At 41.5% G+C, this 20,002-nt stretch overlaps 1 protein-coding gene across 1 annotated transcript in view; it reads left to right on the top strand.

The window, feature by feature from the left end:
* Positions 1 to 5,584: 5,584 nt before the first annotated feature.
* Fbxo28 (F-box protein 28) overlaps positions 5,585 to 20,002 on the top strand; it is a 32,219-nt gene continuing 17,801 nt past the window's right edge. The window contains exons 1-2 of the mRNA XM_048439547.3: positions 5,585 to 5,872; positions 18,927 to 19,036. Of these exons, the coding sequence (XP_048295504.3) occupies positions 5,606 to 5,872; positions 18,927 to 19,036 (377 nt within the window). The 5' untranslated portion in view covers positions 5,585 to 5,605. The remainder of the gene's footprint in view (positions 5,873 to 18,926; positions 19,037 to 20,002) is intronic.

Below are 20,002 nucleotides of genomic sequence, written 5' to 3' on the forward strand. Positions count from 1 at the left end.
TTTCAGGCATTTTGTCATGGTGACAGAATGATAGCACTGCCACCCCTTGAGGCCAAAGTGTACACATAACCTCCTGTGTGGCGTCTTCTCTGTGACCATATAACCTCCTGTGTGGCGCTTTCTCTGATCCTTCAGATAAGAAGTAGCCTCTTCTTTTTGCATGCCCCTGTGTCTTGTGTTTGCACACCTTTCTGAAGGCAGGGAAACACTGTTAGCTGAGTCGCTTTCTGAATACACAACTTCAGCAAGAGTTCTTTTAGAGAAATAAGAAGATGCCAGTCCAGCCAGCCAGACCAACAGGACCAATCCAGCTCCTCCCTGTGGAGCTGATACTGCAGCCAGACTCCTCGCATATCCAGTTGCAAGAAACATTATTCATAGCCTAGCATCCTCCTAGCGTTTTACCCTCCCAGCCACATTTCCTGAACTGAACATTTAGTGGATTCTTTCTCTGGAGTCAAAGCTTTAATTTTCAAAATGCATTTAATAGTTCAGTTTTAAATATTGGCAAAGACAGGAACTGTCTATTCTAGTCAAAAGATTCGGAGTGGGATGTGTGTGCATTCATGTGCCTGCACAAATGTACATGCATGTGGTGGCCAGAGGTCAATGTTGGGTGTATTTCTCAATTGTTTTCCACCTTATTTTTTGAGGCAGTACCTCTTACTGAACCTGGAGCTAGACTGGCTAAGCCATCAAGCCCAAGATTCTTCCTCTCTACCTCCCCACTGCCAGGATGTTGAAGGGCCTGGTTTATTAGGTTGGCCCTGGGGACCTAAACTCAAGTTCTCACACTTGCTTGGCAAACTCAGTTTACCAACTGAGCTGTCTTCCAAAAGATTGATCTTTGAAAATAAAGGTGGGGCTGGAGAGATGACTCAGCAATGAAGATCCCTGGCTGCATTTCTAGCAGACCCAAATTCAGTTCCTAGCATTCGCATGGCTACTCACTACTGTAACTGGACAGTTCCAGGGGAAATCTGACGTCCTCTTCTGGACTTTGCAGGTACTGCATGGAATGGTGCAAAGACATATACATAGGCAAAACACACACATAAAATGAAAGATAAAATTTTTTTAAAGTAGGTGATTAAAATTCACAAGAATACAAAGCCTCATTATTGAGAATGAGAGTTAAAGCTTTATTCCTTCTTAATACATTACAGATCTGCTACCATGCATCAGAAAAAAAGGTACAGTTACCTCTTTCTCTTTTATACATAAACCCAACGTCATGTGGAAGTGCAATTGGACAAGACAGATCTCCCCTTATCACCTCCCACCACACCCAGTCTCACCACCTCCCCCTTCAAATACCCTGATCCGAAAGACATGAAGATGGGAATGGAGCGGATAGAATGACTCACAGTGTCCACGTTACTGTAAATTGGTTTTAATGCTATGCATGGTGGCGCAAGCTTGCATCCTAGCATATAGGAGGACTACAGGCTTGAGGCTAGAGAATCCCTATCTCACAAAACAAAGCAGAAATAAACTGATAAACAAATAAGGCTGGGGAGTACTTGCCTATCACAGGCAAGTTCCTGAACTCCATCCCCATCACCAAACACGTAAATAAATAAATAAAGGCGCCACTCACTCACACCAGCTGTGTGAGGAAGGTATTATTCTCTTTCACATTTTCACAGGTGTGACACTGGGAAACGTGGTTCTTGAGAAGTTTGTTCCCATCCCCTACTCAAATCCCCTGCCTTGTAAGTACCTTTGATAGCAGACTGACCCAAAACTACATTTGGACTGCAGAACTTCTCCTAGGAGTGCACATATTCATTTGGATTGGGAAGTATATCCAAAATAAAGATTGATTTTTTAAAAAAAATTAAAACAAAACTACCATTTGCTTTGAAATTTTATTTATGGAAAATTTGGTAGGTGTAGCATGAGGACCGGCTTGTTGGGATATCTGTTCCTGCCAGGTACCCCACAGCCACATATCCCAAAGAAAGTCACTCACAAGACTCCATAAGATTATAAAGCTGATTGGCCCATTAGGTCAGACTTCTTGTTAACTCTTATAACTTATGTTACCCCATTATCCTTATCTACATTAGCCACATGGCTCCGTACCTTTCTCAGCTGGGCAAGTTACATGCTGCCTCTTCGGTGGTCTGCACAGGAATGGCGGAGGGACTTTCTTCTTCCTAGCCTTCTCCTCTCCTGTTCTCATCACCCCGCCTATACTTCCTGTCTGGTTGACCCGCCTATACTTCCTGCCTGGCCAATCAGTGTTTTATTAAAATACATGATTGAAAGAATACAGACAATTCTCCCACACCAGGTAGGAGCTATGGTTATAACTGGATAACAGAGTTCTTGGCTAGCACACACAGGGCTGTGAGTTCAATCCTGCGTGCCTCTGAAACAAATAATAACCCCAAACAAGCACAGAAAACATTAGGGTGGAAATCTAGTGCCTATAGAGAGAGGGAAAAATGAGTGGTCTGAGTGGCAAGAACTAATTAAAATTATGCCCAAACTAGTGTCCTGTTGCTCAGACCACAGACCTGGCTACTAACCAGTCATTCACACACGCAGAGTTATGGGAATAGGATTGCTTTTTGTAGTCTCACTTCATACAAACAACTGGGTGTAATGAGTCGATTAACAAAATACATGAGTTAAATGAGAGAATGATGATTCACTTCTTATAAGATTGTCCCGCGCTACCTTCTCGCCAGCAAGAACGACGCGGGGCACTTAGGATTCTTCTGCAGTAAAGCTTTAATGCGTCTTGAGAGGGAGAGCATCAGCTTCCAAAGCGGAGACCCAGAATGAGGGGAACCCAGCCCTTATAAAGGAAACAGTCCTCACTTCTGACGTGTCACTCTTGGATTGGTCCGCTGCCCATTATCCCAGATGATGCCTCGGAAGTAGGCAGGGATGCAGCAGTAGAGAGTTACCAAGCACATGCATGCGCTGGGATTAAAGGCGTGTGCTACAACATCTTGAACTCACAGAGATCTGCCTGTCTCTGCCTCCCAGGCATTGGGACCAAAGGCGTGTACTACCACACCTTGAGGTCACAGAGGTCAATCTGCCTCTGCCTCCCAGGCATCAGGACTAAAGGCGTGTACCACCACACCTTGAGGTCACAGAGGTCAATCTCTACCTTTGTCCCTTGAAGCAATGGAGAATGTGGTTGCGGCCCTCCACATAAGATTTCCTGTGTGTTTCCTCTAAGTGAGAGTTCCCATAATGTACTTAAAGCATGACTCCACTTATAGAAATTCTGTCTCAACTCAACCCATGGAGAAAGCTTCCAACTCTGATTAAACTAGGTAGAAAATTATTTCAATTTAGAGTAAATTGCAACTGGTTCTCCTAAGAGGTAGCAATGCCCTAGGCACAAAAGTAAAATTGCAGTCTATTAGAGGAGAGAAAATGAACACATTATAAATATGCAAACATCTAGAAACAAATAGACATAAAATACCTATCGAATGCTAACCATCACTTCTATGATATGGGTCCGGTCTGAGTGTGTTCATCACGGCACATGCACTGTAACCTTGATCATCATGGATGAAACCTTTAAAAAATGGAATCATGGGTGGCAGAGACCTCACAAGTTCAAGTCTGTGTTCGTTACTCTACTGTCCCTGTGATAAAATACCATGACTATGGCAACATATATAAAAAGGAGTCCCCCGTGGTGAGGAGACATGCATCAAGAGGCAAGCACGGCAATAGGAGCAAGCACAAACCAGAAAGGGAAGTGGAAGTTGAGTGAGGCGACAACCAGAATCCAGCCCTAGTGACTGACAGCTTCCTTCAGCAAGGCCCCCGCCTCCCAAAGGATCCCCAAACAGCAACACCAAGTGGGAACTAAGTGTTCAAATGCCTGAACCTCTAGGAAACATTCTCATCTAAACCACTACAAAGTCCAACCTAAGTTTGTTTCCTTCAAATGCAGATTTTGTATTTTTATGTATGACTACTTCATTATGTTGAGTCACTGACAGGGGGTCCCAGTAAGAGGCATGTGCTGTTGGCTCCTCCTACAGCTTGTGGTGATATTCTTAATCATTTGATTATGAACCTGTTTGTTGAATTTCTGTATCATACTTTTCCCTTTTTGCAATTAATATGTATCACGCGGGGGTTTATTTTGAGACTGTGTGCTGCACCTTCCCACGTGCTAGCTTTCTATTTTTAGCATTTTTTTCAGTGGTTGTCTAAATCGATTGTTTTGTTAGATAAGACACATAGAATAATAGTCATTTTTTTAAAAAGCATACAATTTGGGTGCTGGAGAGATGGCTTAGAGGCTCAGGGCACCTGCTGCTCTTCCTGAAGACCTGAGTTTGGGTCCCGGCGGCCATATTGCTCAGCTCAAACTGCCTGTGACTCCAGCTCCGGGAGTTCTAACCCCCTCTCCTGGAATCTTTACAAAGCCATGCTCATGTGTACATAAGTACATAGGTACAGAAATTTAAAACAAGTCGTTAAAGCATACAAGGCAGTGGTTTTTGTATTTTCACGAGGTTGTATATCCACTACTGTTTAATTCCATTAAAGCGTATTTTAGACTTATTTCATGTGTGCGAGTGTTTTGCTGCCATGTATATCTCTGCACGGAGCTGCCTGGTGTGTGCCGCAGGTCTTCTACAAGAACAACGAGTGCTCTGAACCCCTGAGCCATGCCACCAGGCCCCTACTCTCATTTTAAAATTATATTTATTTGTTTGGGCGTGTGTCTGTTCTATCCTTTCCCCATGTGGGTCCTGGAGATCAAACTCAGATGTCCCGTTTAGTAACAAATGTCTTCACCCATTAAGTCATTTTCCTGGCTTCTAATCCCACTTTCTCATTACCCACAAAAAGAAACGATGTACCTGCTAACTGTCAGTCGTCTTCCACACTTCCCTTGTCCTCAGTTTCCAGCAACCACTAAGATGTTCTGTTTCAGTTGAGCAAGCCACCCATTGTGGATGCTGGGAACCAAACTCAGGTTCTCTAAAGAGCAGCAAGTGCTCTAACCTCTGGGACATCTCTCTGGCCCCTGATTCTATGGCTGTGCCTATATGAGACATCTCATCTAAAAGCAGTCCTACAGTCTGTGAGTCTGTTTTTATTTCACTAACATGCTTTCAGGGCTCGTCTACTGTCTTGTAGTTTTTACGTAGCGGTAGTTTATTCCTTTTTTATGCTGAAATTATTACAATGACTCTTGGGAAAAGTTGCTCTAAATGCAAATTTCCATCTAAACTTAGGAAGATAGCATGGTTTTTCTCGTCCTTTGTCGAGTTGCTTTGAACTAAAAACTGGTCCAGTTTCCTTCAGTTTAACAAGGCACGCTCCGCTACCCTCAGGTAGTTTCCAATCAGATAAGGGACCCTGATGACCGCCTTTCTCGGGGTTTACAAGTCTTTGATTATTGCGAAGACCACCTTCCTTGAGGTGTACAGCATCTTCCTTTCCATGGGATGCACAGCAAGCGCTGGTCCCTCTCCTTCTGTCATCCCACAAGCTCCTCCCTCTCCTTCTGCCCACCCACCCCCGCCCCGAGGAGGCAGAAGGAGGAAGTGACGCACAGGAAGTGTCCTGGTCCCTTTACAGTGGAGGAAGGACTCAAACTCCCAAGATGGCGGCGGCGTCTGAGGAGCGGATGGCTGAAGAAGGAGGCGGCAGCCACGGCGATGGCGGCGCCTGTTCGGCCTCCGGCTCCGCTCAGCGACAGCCCCCGCCGACCCCGTCGCAGGCCCCGCAGCTGGGCTCCCAGGCACCCGCGGCGCCCGCGCTGGCTCCGGACCACCTGCCTCAAAACAACACACTGGTGGCGCTGCCCATCGTAGCCATCGAGAACATACTCAGCTTTATGTCCTACGACGAAATTAGCCAACTCCGCCTGGTGAGCCTCCCCGCCCCCCGCGGGACCCCCGCGACCCTCGGCCGGCGCGGGACCCGGAGCGCACCCCTTCCTGCTGCCGGGCAGTGTCCCTGGGCCCGGCCGGCCGGCTGCTTCTACTGCTTCTGCACCGGCATCCTGAGTCCCTGGCGGGCGAGGCTCCGCGCCTTTAGGGGTCTCCTCGCCCCCAGCCCGGGACGCGTCCGCCGGCGAGAAGTAACGGAGTTGAGGCTTGTTGCCCGCCGCCCGGCGGAGCAGGGATCCCCGAGGGGGCTGGCGACCTGCCTTGACTTCCCTCCCCGTCCCCAGCGCCCGGCTTTTCGGGAGCACACTCCCCAAGTAGGCAGAGGATCCCAGCTACTGGGCTTGTGTTGCAAGACTAGTGTATTGTTACTCCAGCCGCCCAAGCTTCCTGGTTGAAAAGGATGCAGTAGGTTTGGTCTATCCCCCACCCCACCCCCGTCCCCTTCCCCGCGAACCCCTGTCGAAGTTCTAAAATTGCATAGTGTTTTCGTGGCTTTAACCCGAGCCTTAGCTGACCGCTAAGTAAAGCCCTGGGAGATGACCAGTTCGGCTTTGCCTTCCTGTCACTTCCTGTCTAGCCATCGTGAATGGAGCAACTTGCCCCTCGACAAGCTGTTACCCGCCTCCCCCAGGTCTTGCTATCATTTTTTAAACAAGTGCTTCAAGCCCATCCACCCCCGCCGTCGGAGTGGTTTATTTATACCCTAAAAATAACACGTTCTATCAGAGATTTAAAAAGAAAAAAAAATGCCTTTGATTTGACCGAGGATTTGGTGAATTCCATGGTTAGAACGGAGGTCTCTCGCTTCCTTCCAGTGAATTTATCCTTTAAGTAGTCAGGAAATTGAAGGAGGTGAACATTTTGAAGTGATTACGAGCTCGTTCTATGTAGTCACTTGATGTCTTCGGAATTGTTTATAAAAGGACAAAGACTTCTTCCTGAATGTGCTGTGTGTAGCACCTTCTTAAATAATCCATATGCCATATTTTAGACCTGTACTTCAGCTCCAAATGGATGGTAATCGCATTTCGGAGGAAATCAGCATCCAACAGCCTGTAATCGTTCATTCAAACGGTGGGCAGGTTGTGTGTGTGTGTGTGTGTGTGTGTGTGTGTGTGTGTGTGTGTGTGTGTGTGTGTGTTTTCCCCTGGTCCATACAGCAGTTCAACCATGCCAGTCTCCAGAATGGGAAAATTTCTTCAGTTGGGAGTAGGTATTTCAGAATACAGTGTCCTTGATTTTCAGAACATCATCCTAGAATTTGATGTGGAATCATAAATATTACTTTATATTTTATAAAGACTGGCATCTGAGCACGATTTTTGCTTTATGTACATGGCGTTTGGGCATAGCATTTGACTGAACTGAGCCGGTCGGCCAGACAATGGCTTTGGGAACCTTGGGATGTTCGCAGTTGTTTTGTTAAGTGTCGAGAAAAACTGGGTTTTATTTCTGTATTAGTCATTTTCCTCAGTTTTTCTTTCTTCTTTCATTCATTTTTGTTTGTTTGTTTGTTGTGTGTCTGTTACTGTTTTTTTCACTGCCCTGGAGTGAAACTCAGCCTTGAACTTGCCAGATGAGTGTCCTGTCAGTTAGAACTCGTTTTTCTATCTTAAACTTTTTTTTCCTGGCCTAGTGTTACAGATTTATCATTTAAGATGTTTTCATCAGGAGTTCCTCTGGTGCTCCCATTCCCACTTCCCAGTCAGTTTATACTTGCACATACGGTTTTGGAAACAAGGAGATCTCTTTCCTTTCTTTACCTAATGTTCCTGGGTTTTTCTGTGGCCTTAGATGGATCTTTGGTTTTAGATTCATTGGTTTCAGAAAATACAATCCAAGTAACACAAAATGCAAATGTTCTTTCTTGTCACTAGGTGTCAGCATTAATTTAATTACTATCTTTTTGTGAAATTGATAGAAAAGAAACAGTGTCTGATTAGGTTCTTTGTATATATTGTTTCAATTTAAATGGTTATTTTTACCTAAATTATTTGCCAAAAAAATCAAGAGACTTAAGTGTGTGTGCTGGCATCTGATATATATATTACTTAAATTCCTTCCATTGTGATTTTTTGAGTAAGAAGTAAGGCTGGCTAAGCTCAGAAAGAAGGGAGTGATATTAAGAACACAATTAGCTTCCACAAAACAAAATTGTGATCCATGGGCTATTCTATGCATCATTGAGGTAGATCTTGTCTTCTAGGTCGTCAGTTTTCCCTATTCTAGCACCTAATTTAAAGGGCAGGCACATAATCCAAGTACTCAGTATTCTGTATTTTCTATAAAAGATCTCTGACCTGAAGTTGCTACAAGAATATATTTTAATTATTTTTCCAGGTTAGTTGGTGATAGTCTTTCCCTCCTGTAACCATAAATAATTGAAATTTGATTTTCCAGTCTTCTGGTTTCTAAGGGTCTGTCTGAATGCCTTATTAAAATGGCTCTCTTTCTATCACTAAGTTTTGCTCCCCAAACATAAGCAGCCTGAAAAATTTTGGTTCCACAGAAATAGTTTTAAATATTTAATTCCTATAATGTATTTGGCTGAATACAACTTTTCTAATGGCAAGGTATGTTCTTTGAGTTGGTTGCTTTCCCAGTAAGACAGGCAAATTAGTCTGATACAGCTTTAGTGTGTTACCCAGACCCCTTAATCAGTGCTTGAGAGACTACTTTGAAACAAGCAGCCATGGGTAAGAATTGAGCTTCTACCCTGAGGGAGCATATCCAAGTTAACTTTGAACATGTCCAGGAGAAGATTTTCAAGACAGTAGATACTGTCTGTGGTTTTCCCTGTAATTCAAGCAGTGTTCTTGAGAGTAAAGTGGAACTGTTAGTATTTCAGAGCATAAATATGACTGTGTGTTAAAGAAATAAGAATTCTTATTGCCTGAAATTAGATATTTTCAGGCAGCAACCAAGTATGTAAAGCCATGCTGTGCCCCAAGAGACTTGTGTAGATCACCCTAGAGAGTAGACTCTGCTGTTTATAGTTCCTTTCATGGTTGGTTGGTTTGTTTGTTTTTAACATATTAGAAAGCTTTAGTTATAGTTTGGGTTGGTAGGAAGAATATGAAGAACAATGCAGAGGCCTTTTTATTTTGCTTTGAAATAGCAATTTTTCAATTGCTTTGCTTTGTTTCTCACTGTATGCTAGAAGTGCTTGATCTCTCAGTATACCTTTGTACTCTTTTCTGGAGGTTATTGATGATTCCCAAGAGCTTTCCTTAGAAAATCCCATAAAACAGAAGAATACAAAGCACACATCCATTAGCTGTCAGAGTAACGATGCATCACATAATGTGTTGCTCTAGAAACCTCGGCTGGATACCTGGGAGTGAGTGAAAGAATCTCCTCTTTTTCATTATGAGAATAGTTTGTCCATGTCCTGAACGGGCCTTAGAAACCCCAGGGCTCCCACCGCCCTGTTTACATAATGTATGTTGTGGGTTTTGTTTTCCTCCTAGCTCTCTGCAGCAGGTTCTTACGTACAGGTAAGGCATAGTAATCTATGAGGACAGTTTCTCCCTCTGCTCATTTTTCCTGACAACTCTCAAAGGAGTTCAACCAGCAATCCTGTCACAGTGTCATTATGGAGACGTAATGGACATACCCTTCCCAACATAGTTACGAAGAACCAGAGTAATAAAGGCAGAAAGCATAAATAACAGAGTGTTGAAGTTAAGCAGGGAAACTTCTTCACGACCATGGTTTTCTTCAGGTAGTACAAGTAGGACATTACCTGCAAGTAAACCCTAGAAAGTACTGAAGAACCTTGGAAGGTTGGCTGAAAGGGGTTGGCATGAGCTTGAATCTGGGAGTATAAAGTTTTAAATGTGCTGTTGGGTAGTTTCCACCTATACTTGAACTTTATTCCACAGAACAGTGAAATGTAAGAAACTATTTTTGATAGTCTCCAGGGTCGACAGCCTTTGATGAGGGGAAATATCTAAGAGCATTAGCAGAATGGGGACTTGACGTGGACTCAGTTACAACTTTTGCTTAGCAGTCAGAAGAATGGGAATTCAGATTCCCAAACCAACTGGGCGGTGGTGGCACACGCCTTTAATCCCAGAACTCAGGAGGTAGATGCAGGCGGATCTCTGAGTTCAAGGCCAGCCTGGTCTACAAGAGCTTGTTCTAGGACAGGCTCCAAAGTTACAGAGAAACCCTGTCTTGCAAAAAAAACCACACACACACACACACACCAGATCCCCAAACCCAGACATATACCAGGTGGGCATAACAGCCCACTTTAATTCTAGCCTCTTTAGGGAGAGATCCCTGAAACAAGCTACCATGAGCCTCGCCGGTATTGGGCAGCCCTGGGTTAAGAGACTGTGCTTCAAAAGAATAAAGGAAGAGAGGTTGTGGAAGTTTACCAACATTAACCTTACTTCTTAGCATGCATGTGTGCCTATACAGGTGAACACACATGCATACAAGAAAAGAAGGGGAAACGGCTTCAATCGTTTCATAGAAGCCAGCTGTATATTTGTATCCTCTGTACTGTCATTGGATCTCAAATGTCTCCTAAAGATCCATGGGTTAAAGACGTGGTCTCCAGCTTGGCACTTTCAGGAGCTGCCCAAGTTTTAAGTAGTACCTGCTAGAGTCTTGGATCACTGGATCTGTATTATCAAAGGGGGTGTAGGAGTCCTCATGGAGGGGTGTCCATCTTCCAACCCTGTCAAGTATTGTTTTCAACTCTTGTCAAGTCACTGATTTTACATAGGGTTGTTTGCATAAGCAGGGTCTTTTAAAGTGGTTGTTGGCTGTCCTAACTCGGGTTCTTAGCTTGTGCACTGGGCCATCTCCCCAGCTCTCCAAGATTAATTTTTAAAAATGAAGGATTCAAACAAACTTTTTTTGCTTTGGGTTTTTGTTTTTGTTTTGTTTTTAAGTAGGGTCTCATGTAGCTCAGGCTAACTTCAAACTTGCTATGTAACCAAGGGTAACCTTGAACCTTGGATCCTTTGAACCCTCTTACCCTCATGGAGCTTAAACTTACTTGAAAAGCAGACTCTTGTAAAAGTAATTCTAATGTAGTGAGTACAATCAGGATAGAAAGGAAGTTAGGAATGCTGACTGAAGTCCAGAAGAGAATCACAGAACCTTTTAGTGAGGTGTCATCAACTCATACAAAGAAGTCAGGAGCCTCTGTGCTCTGGCAGGCTTGAGTTGATGGGTTTACTCTGTCTTAAGTACAAAATGCTAGAAGCAGGAGTTTGGAGGAAACTTCTATGAAATGGTCTCTTTTGCTTCTAAAATCTTTGAATTGGATTTATGTGCATAGGCTATAATTTTAATATAGTAGCTTGTTCAGTGGCAGTGGTGTAAGAATCCATATCATTCATTCTATCAAGGTGGTGGTCAGCTTTCTTGTCAGCACAAGAGGCCAGGAGGAAATTGGCTGGAGAAGAAAATGGTTTATCTTGGGAGTCTTGGGGTTCTAGTTCTTTACTGTGCAAACATACTGCACCCCTGGACCTATTGCAGCAAAGTGTTCACTCTGTGGTAGGTGAGGAGGAAGAGGAGCTGAGTTTCCACAATCCGTAAACAGGATATAGCTCCTGTGAGCTAAAACACACTAGTAGGTCATAAGTCTTAACATTTTGGGCAGCCCCTAACAGTGCCAAGCTGGAGACCAAGTCTCCACACATGGACTTTGATTTGGGAGACATTCCAGATCACAATGACAGTACACGGAGTGCAGATACATCTGACTTCTTATATACATGACTCTTCCTGTTTTGTGCACATGTGTGTTCACCTGTGTAGGTGCACTTACCCAGGGAGAAATAAGGTCAGTGTTGGTAATCCTCCCTATCCCTGGTCTCCCTTATTCACCACACCTCATTTGGGCCTTCCAGAGTCTGTGATACAGTGTAAGGTTTCAGTGCGTTGAACAAAATAGTTGTGAAAACATTCACTGTTGTGAATAAACAGTAGAAAGTCACATCATTGTGAGATGGAGTTTTCTGTATAACTTACACTAACTTCTGAAAAAGTGATGCTTATTATTTGCCTAAACTAGATTAGATCTTTTTTTTTCAGATTTTTAATTCACCCCCAACATAAAAAAAATATTTTACTTGTAACTGCCTAAGAGCTGCAGTTACAAGCACACCCCACTATTCTTAGCTCAAGGAAAACATGTTTTAAGATTTGTTTTGCTTTTATTTAGATGTGTGTGTTTCTGTCTGTGTCGGCCACATATATGCAGTTGCTGTAGAGGCCAGAAGGTGTTAGATTCCCTGTAGCTAGAGTTACAGGCAACTATGAGTCCCTTATGGCGTGCTGGGAACTAAATCGGTCTTCTGGAAGAACAGAGAGCACTTTTAACTGCTGAGTCATCGTCTCTCTAGCCTCCCCCAAAAATTCTGAAACCAAATTAGCATAGTATAAACGATTAATGATGCATAAAGTACCCTCATTTTAATCAGTTTTCACTTCCTTTACTGAGAACAGCCCCAATAACAAGAGAAATCCGAAAGTCTTTCCTCTGACTTTACAGGAATCCTGGGAATAGACTCTTCCTAGACTAATGTGAAAGAATTTATATTTTCTTTCAAGTGAATATCTAGGGGACAAACCACCCAAGATAAAATATTTCTTATAATTCTGCCTGCTGCTGATTGAGAATTGTGATGTACATGTGGTGTGTATAATACACCATAGTGGTTAGGAGCACTGGCTGCTCCTCGGGAGAACCTGAGTTTGATTCCCAGCGCTCAAAGGCTGGCATCTCACAACTGTCCATGACCCAATTGCAAGAATCCGATGCCCTCTTCTGGCCTCCAAGGGCACATGGTGCACAAGACATGCATGCAAGCAAATCACCCAAACATATAAATAAATATACTATGCACTAGCTCAAGTGCTGTGAGGCAGTCTGTAAGGTGGACATCACTTTTTAGGAGACGTAAAATACTGTTATGTAAGACTTGGGAAGTTGATTCTCTTTTGGTTGAGGGAAATGAAAATGAGTTCCCTGAAAAAGTAAATAGGGAAGAAAGCAGGCAGAATGGATGTCCTCATTCATTATTCATTTTATAAATGACTTTTCATCTGTCATTCATTTCAGGGGCATTTGCCTTGGCTCCCTCTCTTGTCTGCTCATTGTCTTGCTCTAAGTGGGGGTGGAGCACTTTAGGTGCACAAACACAGGCAAAGATAGAGCTCGCCTGTTACTAACCCATATAAAATGTACCTCTAAATACTTGCTTCATATAACCAGTGTCATCTATTTCCAGGGAGTTACCATACCATCTTATATTCAGCTTTCTCAGTTTTTCTCAAAATGTCTTCCATAGCTTTCTTTGCGGGGAGGAGCATCTTAGATCTGATAAAGAATTAAGCTCTAGTATATTCCACATTTTCATTCTTTTCTGCTATTGATCTTTTGAATGTTCAAAGCATATAACTTGTAAAATCTGTTTAAGTCAGATGTAGTAGCACATAATTGTAATCTCAGCACTTGAAAAGCTAACACAGGAGGATTGCTCCAAGTTCAAATAGGCCTGGGCTATACTCAGAACCCTGTCCCAGTTAGAACAAGTGAGAAAGGGAGTTCTACTCTCTAGACTTCTGTCAGTAATTTGGACTCAGGCAGTGAATCTTTAATGATAGCTTTTGAGTTATTTAGAGAAAAACATCAAGTGCTTCATTTTTTAAAAACCTCTAGAGCACCAAAGAATATAGTATAAAAACTGAGCTATATTACACAATTTTCTTGATTCCAAGCTAGCGTTTCATAACTCAATATTTATGAAATCGGAATGTCACTTCATCGACTGTATGTTATTACTTTAATCTGTGAGTTACATAGAAAGTCTTTACAGTGTCTTAAGATTGAAGACAGCTCAGTCATCAGAGGAGGACATGCTACAAATTAAAAGGCATCATTTTATAAGCTGCTCAGCCAAGTGTCCACCTTAGAATTAACTAAAACTTGATTTCAGACATATTAGAAGAAAATTGCAAGTTTCACAAATTTATCATGTAGTTGCTTCACATTGTCAAGAATGGCCGTGGTGACAAGTCTAAGAAAATTCTAAAAAAAAATTTATGTGAAAGGAGGCTGGAAAGGTGGTTCAGCCATTACAAGCACTGACTATTCTTCCTGAGAACCGAGGTTCAATTCCCAGAGCCCACATGGCAGCTTACAACTGTCTGTAACTCCAGGATCCAACATCCTCACACAGGCTTACATATGGCCAAAACACCAATTTAAGAAGAAAAAAAATCTTTTTAAAAAAACAAAGATATGAAGAAAAGAATTTATTGCCACTTATGTTAAAAATGATTTTTAAAAAGGATAATAAATATGACATTTTAAATCCCGCTTAATTAATGAATTGGGGAAACCTGCATCTGTTTCCTAATACTAAAACAGCATTGTCATTCCTGTACAATGGTGGGTTTCATTAGTTCCCTTTGTTTTGTTTTGTTTTGTTTGGGGGGGTTATATTTTCCAAATATTCTTATGTAGCATTTATTTTTTCTTCTCAATAAAATGAGAAAAACTGGGACTGGAGAGACAGCTCAACAAGTAAGGGCACTTGCTGCTCTTCCAGGGGACCAGGATTCCATTCCCAGCACTCATGTGGCTGCTCACAACGACCTGTAACTCCAGTTCAGGGGATCTTCTGACCTCTGTAGGTATCATGCCTACACATAGTACACAGGCATAGATGCATACAAAACCTATACATATAAAATAACTTGAAAAATGTTAACGGATACATCTGTTATGTATACTGATCTTTATGACTAGCATGTTTAAATCGGCTATGACTTTTAAAAACCATGCGTGCTGCCAAAAGCTGTTTCCTACTTCATTCCCCCACCACAGTCTTTATTCTTTTTAAGTTGATGCATACATGTTGTGCATATTTGGAAAACTATTAGTTAATTAGTTTGTTGAAACAGTCTTACTGTGCAGTCCAAGCTGGCCTGGACTTAGTATGTAGCCCAGGCTAGCCATGAACTCTACTCTAGCTCTTCCTTCCAAGTGCTAAGATTACAGGCGTGTACCACTGATGCTTGGAGGAGGTTTGTACATACGTATCTGTTGTGTAATGTCCAAATTAGGATAAACATGGATCTCAAAGCTTTGGAGTTTCTTTTATAGTGGAAACATTTAAAATCTTTGACTGACATTTTATAAGTGCACTGTATATGATCGCTGTCTGTAGTTACCTTGCAGTCAGGTAACTACAGCCTCTAAATGGAGCTTAGTGACTCTTGGTTAGCCTTTTCCCACCCCACTCAACCCTTCTCAGCCTCTCCTTTGTACCATTCTATCCTATTTATGAACCCCAATGGTTTCTAACGTAGGCGTCATCCTTGTTTATTATGCTCTGTATTTTTAATTTGTGTCTTAAGTATACTGCCAATTTGCTAGGATTTTCATTGATATTAGGAACCAAAGAAACATTTTTTTTTTCCTTGAGCCTTGGAAAATTATTAACATACCCCTAAATTTAGAATTGCACTTTAGGTGAGGCCGTTTGGGAATTGTTTCTGCTGTGCAGTGTGGTGTGCTGCTGAACCCAGCATCTCTGCACTCTACCCCGTACTACCTCCTTACCCTAAGTATGGTGATTAGAGTTGCAAGATAGCATATTTTGGCAAAAGTGGTCATTAAATTGCTTGCTATGGGGAAATTCGGTATAATCAAGTTTCCCTAAGATGACTACCTCTTTCTGAATCCTAAACAAAGAATGAGTGTGTCATTTCTTTGTGTCTGTGCTGTCAGTGTTTATTGAACATTCATGAAAGAAGGACCAATAAAACTGCATGTGAGACGCTGTTGACTGATGCTTCGTGTGTTTTTGATGTTGGCTTCTGTGGTTGCTGTTCTAAATTGTCTTTGTGATGTGCTTTTTTTATTTTTGTCCTTTCTGTTAGCTTCCATTTATAGACATCAGTGGAGGCTTCATTTATAAGCATTTTTTGTTTTTTTTTAATCTTTTCCTTTTTCCTCTGGGGTTCATCCATATTGATTTCAGCTGTCTCTGGTGAGTTTCCAGAAGTCCATTTTTTAACCCTAATATTACAATGTTTACAGAAATAACCAGCCAACTGTCCCAGTATTAGATCTCTTTCAAGATTTCTCATTATCTGATTGCCAATCTCAAGATTTAGGAAATCGCTCACTATCCCTATACATCTGGTCTGTTTTCAGGAGTGCTTACATGGTGCTTTGCTCATTCCAGACTTTGTCCTTTCGCAGACATGATTGCCTGTAATGTAATTCTCCCTGAGAAGCTTAATTCAAATCTTTAGTCAGGTGTCTTTTCCCTTGGTTGACTTTGTGTGTACTTGAGTTCTCATTAGTGAATCTTATCTACTCAGATTAGTAAAGAATTCACATTATTAAATTAATAATGCATGGTTAAAGAAAGGCAATGGGACCCTTAGAACCAGCTAGATTCAGTGGAACAAAACTCAGAACAAGTAATTTCAACATTACCTTACAAATGTTACAGTAAAAAATCGATTGACCTTATGAGTTTTGTAAATCAAAAAAAATTACTTCATCTCAGAACTTAGTAATGTTGCAGAGTCTGCAGAGACAAGACATAGCCTCTTAACTTGACAGAGAGGGGTTTAATAGTGTCTTGCCTTCTTCTGGTCCCAGTTCTTACTCCAGATGTACCACTCTGACTGCTCTAGTTCATGTTTTCTCTTAACTTTCTGCTTTGGAAGATGAGAATTTAGCCCTCTCTGTTTCCATATCACACATAAATATACTGTCTTTTTCTTCCTCACGTTTTTCACAAAATAATTCAGTACTCATGTTTGTGGTGATGTATTTATTCCAGATTAGGTTATTGAGTGCCAAAAGTGTATTCTAGAGAGTCCACAGAGGTTTCCAAGATGGCTCTGTAAGATTGCAGATAACTTATTCTTATGGTTTGATTTTGTTTTTAATGTTTATGGGTATTTTGTCTGCATGTATATCTGTGCACCATCTCTGTGCCTGATGCTCAGGAAGGTCAGAAGAGAACATCAGATTCCCTGGAACTGAGTTACAGAGAGTTGTGAGCCACCATGTGAGTGCTGGAAGGGCAGCTAAACGCTGCAGATACTTTTGTTAATGAGACACTATGTTTCTCACTCCTTATTTTAAAATAACCATAGCATTTTTCTAGTATTTATGTGGCCTGTGAGCTTGTCTATATATTAATAACAACTAAAATAATTACTCATATAGCCTCGTGAAGTTAATTTTTAGAATTTTCTTTTATCAAAGAACTTTGAAAAATGTAAAATAGTGCTTCTCACTAAATATGGTTTAAAAAGAAATTTTCATTTAAAACATGTTAAAGGTCAAGTGAGGGGTGGCACTTAAGAGGTAGGAAGATCTCTGTGAGTTTGAGGCTAGCCTAGTCTATGTAATGAGTTCCAAGCCCACTGAAGCTACATAGTCTCTGTCTAAAACACACCATGTATACCTCTGTCTAAAATACATGCGCATAGTCATGCAGGGATGTTTAGAATCAGGTGTGATACACATGCCTGCCATCCCAGCACTTGAGAGGTTGAGGCAGGGAGATCAGGAGGTCAAGACCATCCTCTGATGCATAATAAGTTCAGGGACAGCCTGGTTATGTGCGACCTTGCCTGTCTTTCTCAATATGTGTGTATGACATTAAACCCTCACTTTTAAATTTATTTACTGTAAAGTAGAAATGTTTATTGTGCTTTATTCAAAATATTCTTTTGCCTTCTCCTTAAACTAAAACCCAATTACTCTTTACCTTTGAATGAACAGATCCCTCAGTGGGTTTAAAAAGCAGTGATTTGAATTTTTTGAGACAGGATCTTGCTGCATAGTCCTTGCTGACCTGGAACTCATTCTGTGCTCCTCAAACCTGAAGTAACTCTCCTGCCTCTTGTTTCTTGAATGCTGGTGTGTCACTACCCTCAATTTATTTTTTACTTTATTATACAGTTGAAAATAACTTTTCACTAATATGTTCCATGTGGCACACTGTGATTCAATATTAAAACATGAAAATCTTCATGAAATTCAGCTCAATGTACAGGAATTTTTGTCTTCCTTTGTTCCTAGGAGAAATAAGCTTAGGCTCTTCATCTTGACAAATACATAGCAGGTATTTGTGCATAGATGCTGTGATGGAATAGGACAGATAGAAAACAGCATGACCTTCAATGGCTGTGGTCTCCAGCATCTGGCCTATACAGTGAGAAGTAACCTTTAGGTTGAAGATCAAACCATTATAAAATTTTCAGGGGGAAAAAAAAACTAAAACCACTAAGTTTTATGTGACAGATATTAAAAGATAAGAAAGATTCTAGGGTCTTTCAGAAATACAGAAATTAAGTCTGTAGAACAGAGGCTTCAGGTTCATTTTAAGGTGACCTAACAATTTTTTTGCAACAGTTTAGAGTTTTCCAAAGGTATTGGCCTGTGTGATTTAATCTCACTGCTGTGATTGTCTCAGCTGTTTCTGAGCTAGATACCGTCCACAGCCACAGATCAGGTCTCAGACTCTCAGCACACTGCTTGTGTAGTGACAGTCCCCGTTTCTTCAGCACCTAGAAGTGGTTGCCTTTGTGATGTACATTGAGATGCTTTGGAGAACATAACAGCTTCTCATCTGAAAGCCTTGGACATCATGACCCAAATCACTAGAAGAAATAGATTCTTACTCTGCTTGTATTTCTGAGATTAGACTAAAATTTGAATTTACACTTTTTTTGATAAAAGAGAGTTTCAAACTACTAAAGGCTTCCAGGTGTATCATTTTACTGATCTTCTATACTGCGACAGGACATTCTTCACACCTAAGTAAGTGATAGTTCTTTGCCCAAACATTAATTTCTTAGTGAGAGGCCATAATAACTCCATGGCACTGATGACAGTGGCAGTAAGTTGTGTTAGACAGCACTTTGGTGATTGTACCAAGTCACCTCAGTCATCCCATCCAAGTTCATATTAATGCTTTAGTTATTAGTTTTATCTTTTAAATTCTGTCTTCCCTCTGCCTATAGGTTTGTAAAAGAATGGACTTGGTCTGTCAGAGAATGTTGAATCAGGGATTTCTGAAAGTGGAGAGGTACCACAATCTATGTCAGAAGCAAGTTAAAGCACAACTGCCAAGGTACGTTCTAGTTAGTGTTGGGGGTACCACGGGTTTGCTATGTGAGAAATGAATAATCAGGCCAGGCAGTGGTGGGGCACACCTCTGATCCCAGCACTTGGGAGGAGAGACCAACCTGGTCTCCAGAGCAAGTTCCAAGATAGCAAGGGCTACACAGAGAAACTGTGTCTCCAAAAAACAAGGAAAAAGAAGAAGACTGGAGAGATAACTCATTTGTTCTTGCAGAGGGCCAAAATAATGAAGAGTCACAGACTGGGCAGTGGTAGCAAGTGATCTTATCCCAGTCCTTGAGTCCGAGGCAGGTAGATTTCTGTGAGTTTGAGGCCAGCCTGGTCTACACAGTGAGTTTTGAAACAACCAGGGCTCTGTAGAGAGACTTTGTCTCAAAACAACAAAGAAAAATTGAGTCAGGTGTGATGGTGCACATCTATAATCCTAGCTCTTGGCAGTGGAAGCAGGAGGTCAGGAATTCAAGGCCAGCCTTAGGTTCATTAGCAGATTTGAGGCTAGCCTGGTTTACATGAGTCTCAAAAACACAAAATGAAAGAAAAGAGAGATTAGGGGAAGAAAAAAATACATAAATAAATAGAAGAGCACGTATGTTTGCAGCCTGGAAGGTTCTGTTTTTAATGTGACAGTGTTTCTCAGTTCTGCCTATACATACATGCATACATACATTACATATATACATACACACATGTATTTTACACACACATAGTCTTGACCAAGGCTCAGCTCTGTGCACACATATTTTTTAGAATTTGGACAGCTAATCTTAAAATTCTTGTGGAAATATAGGAGACCCAGATTAACTTAACACAGTTTTGAGTAACAGTGTTGGAAGACTAATACCTCCTGATTTTAAAACTTAGTACTAAGCTACAGTAATCAAAACAGTATGATACAAGTATAATTATAGACACAGATCAATGAAATAAAATAGAGAGTCTGGAAAATAACCCTTGT

Source organism: Myodes glareolus, chromosome 5 (genome assembly GCF_982192425.1).
Source record: "Myodes glareolus chromosome 5, mMyoGla1.1, whole genome shotgun sequence".
In the NCBI taxonomy this organism is placed as follows: Eukaryota; Metazoa; Chordata; class Mammalia; order Rodentia; family Cricetidae; genus Myodes; species Myodes glareolus.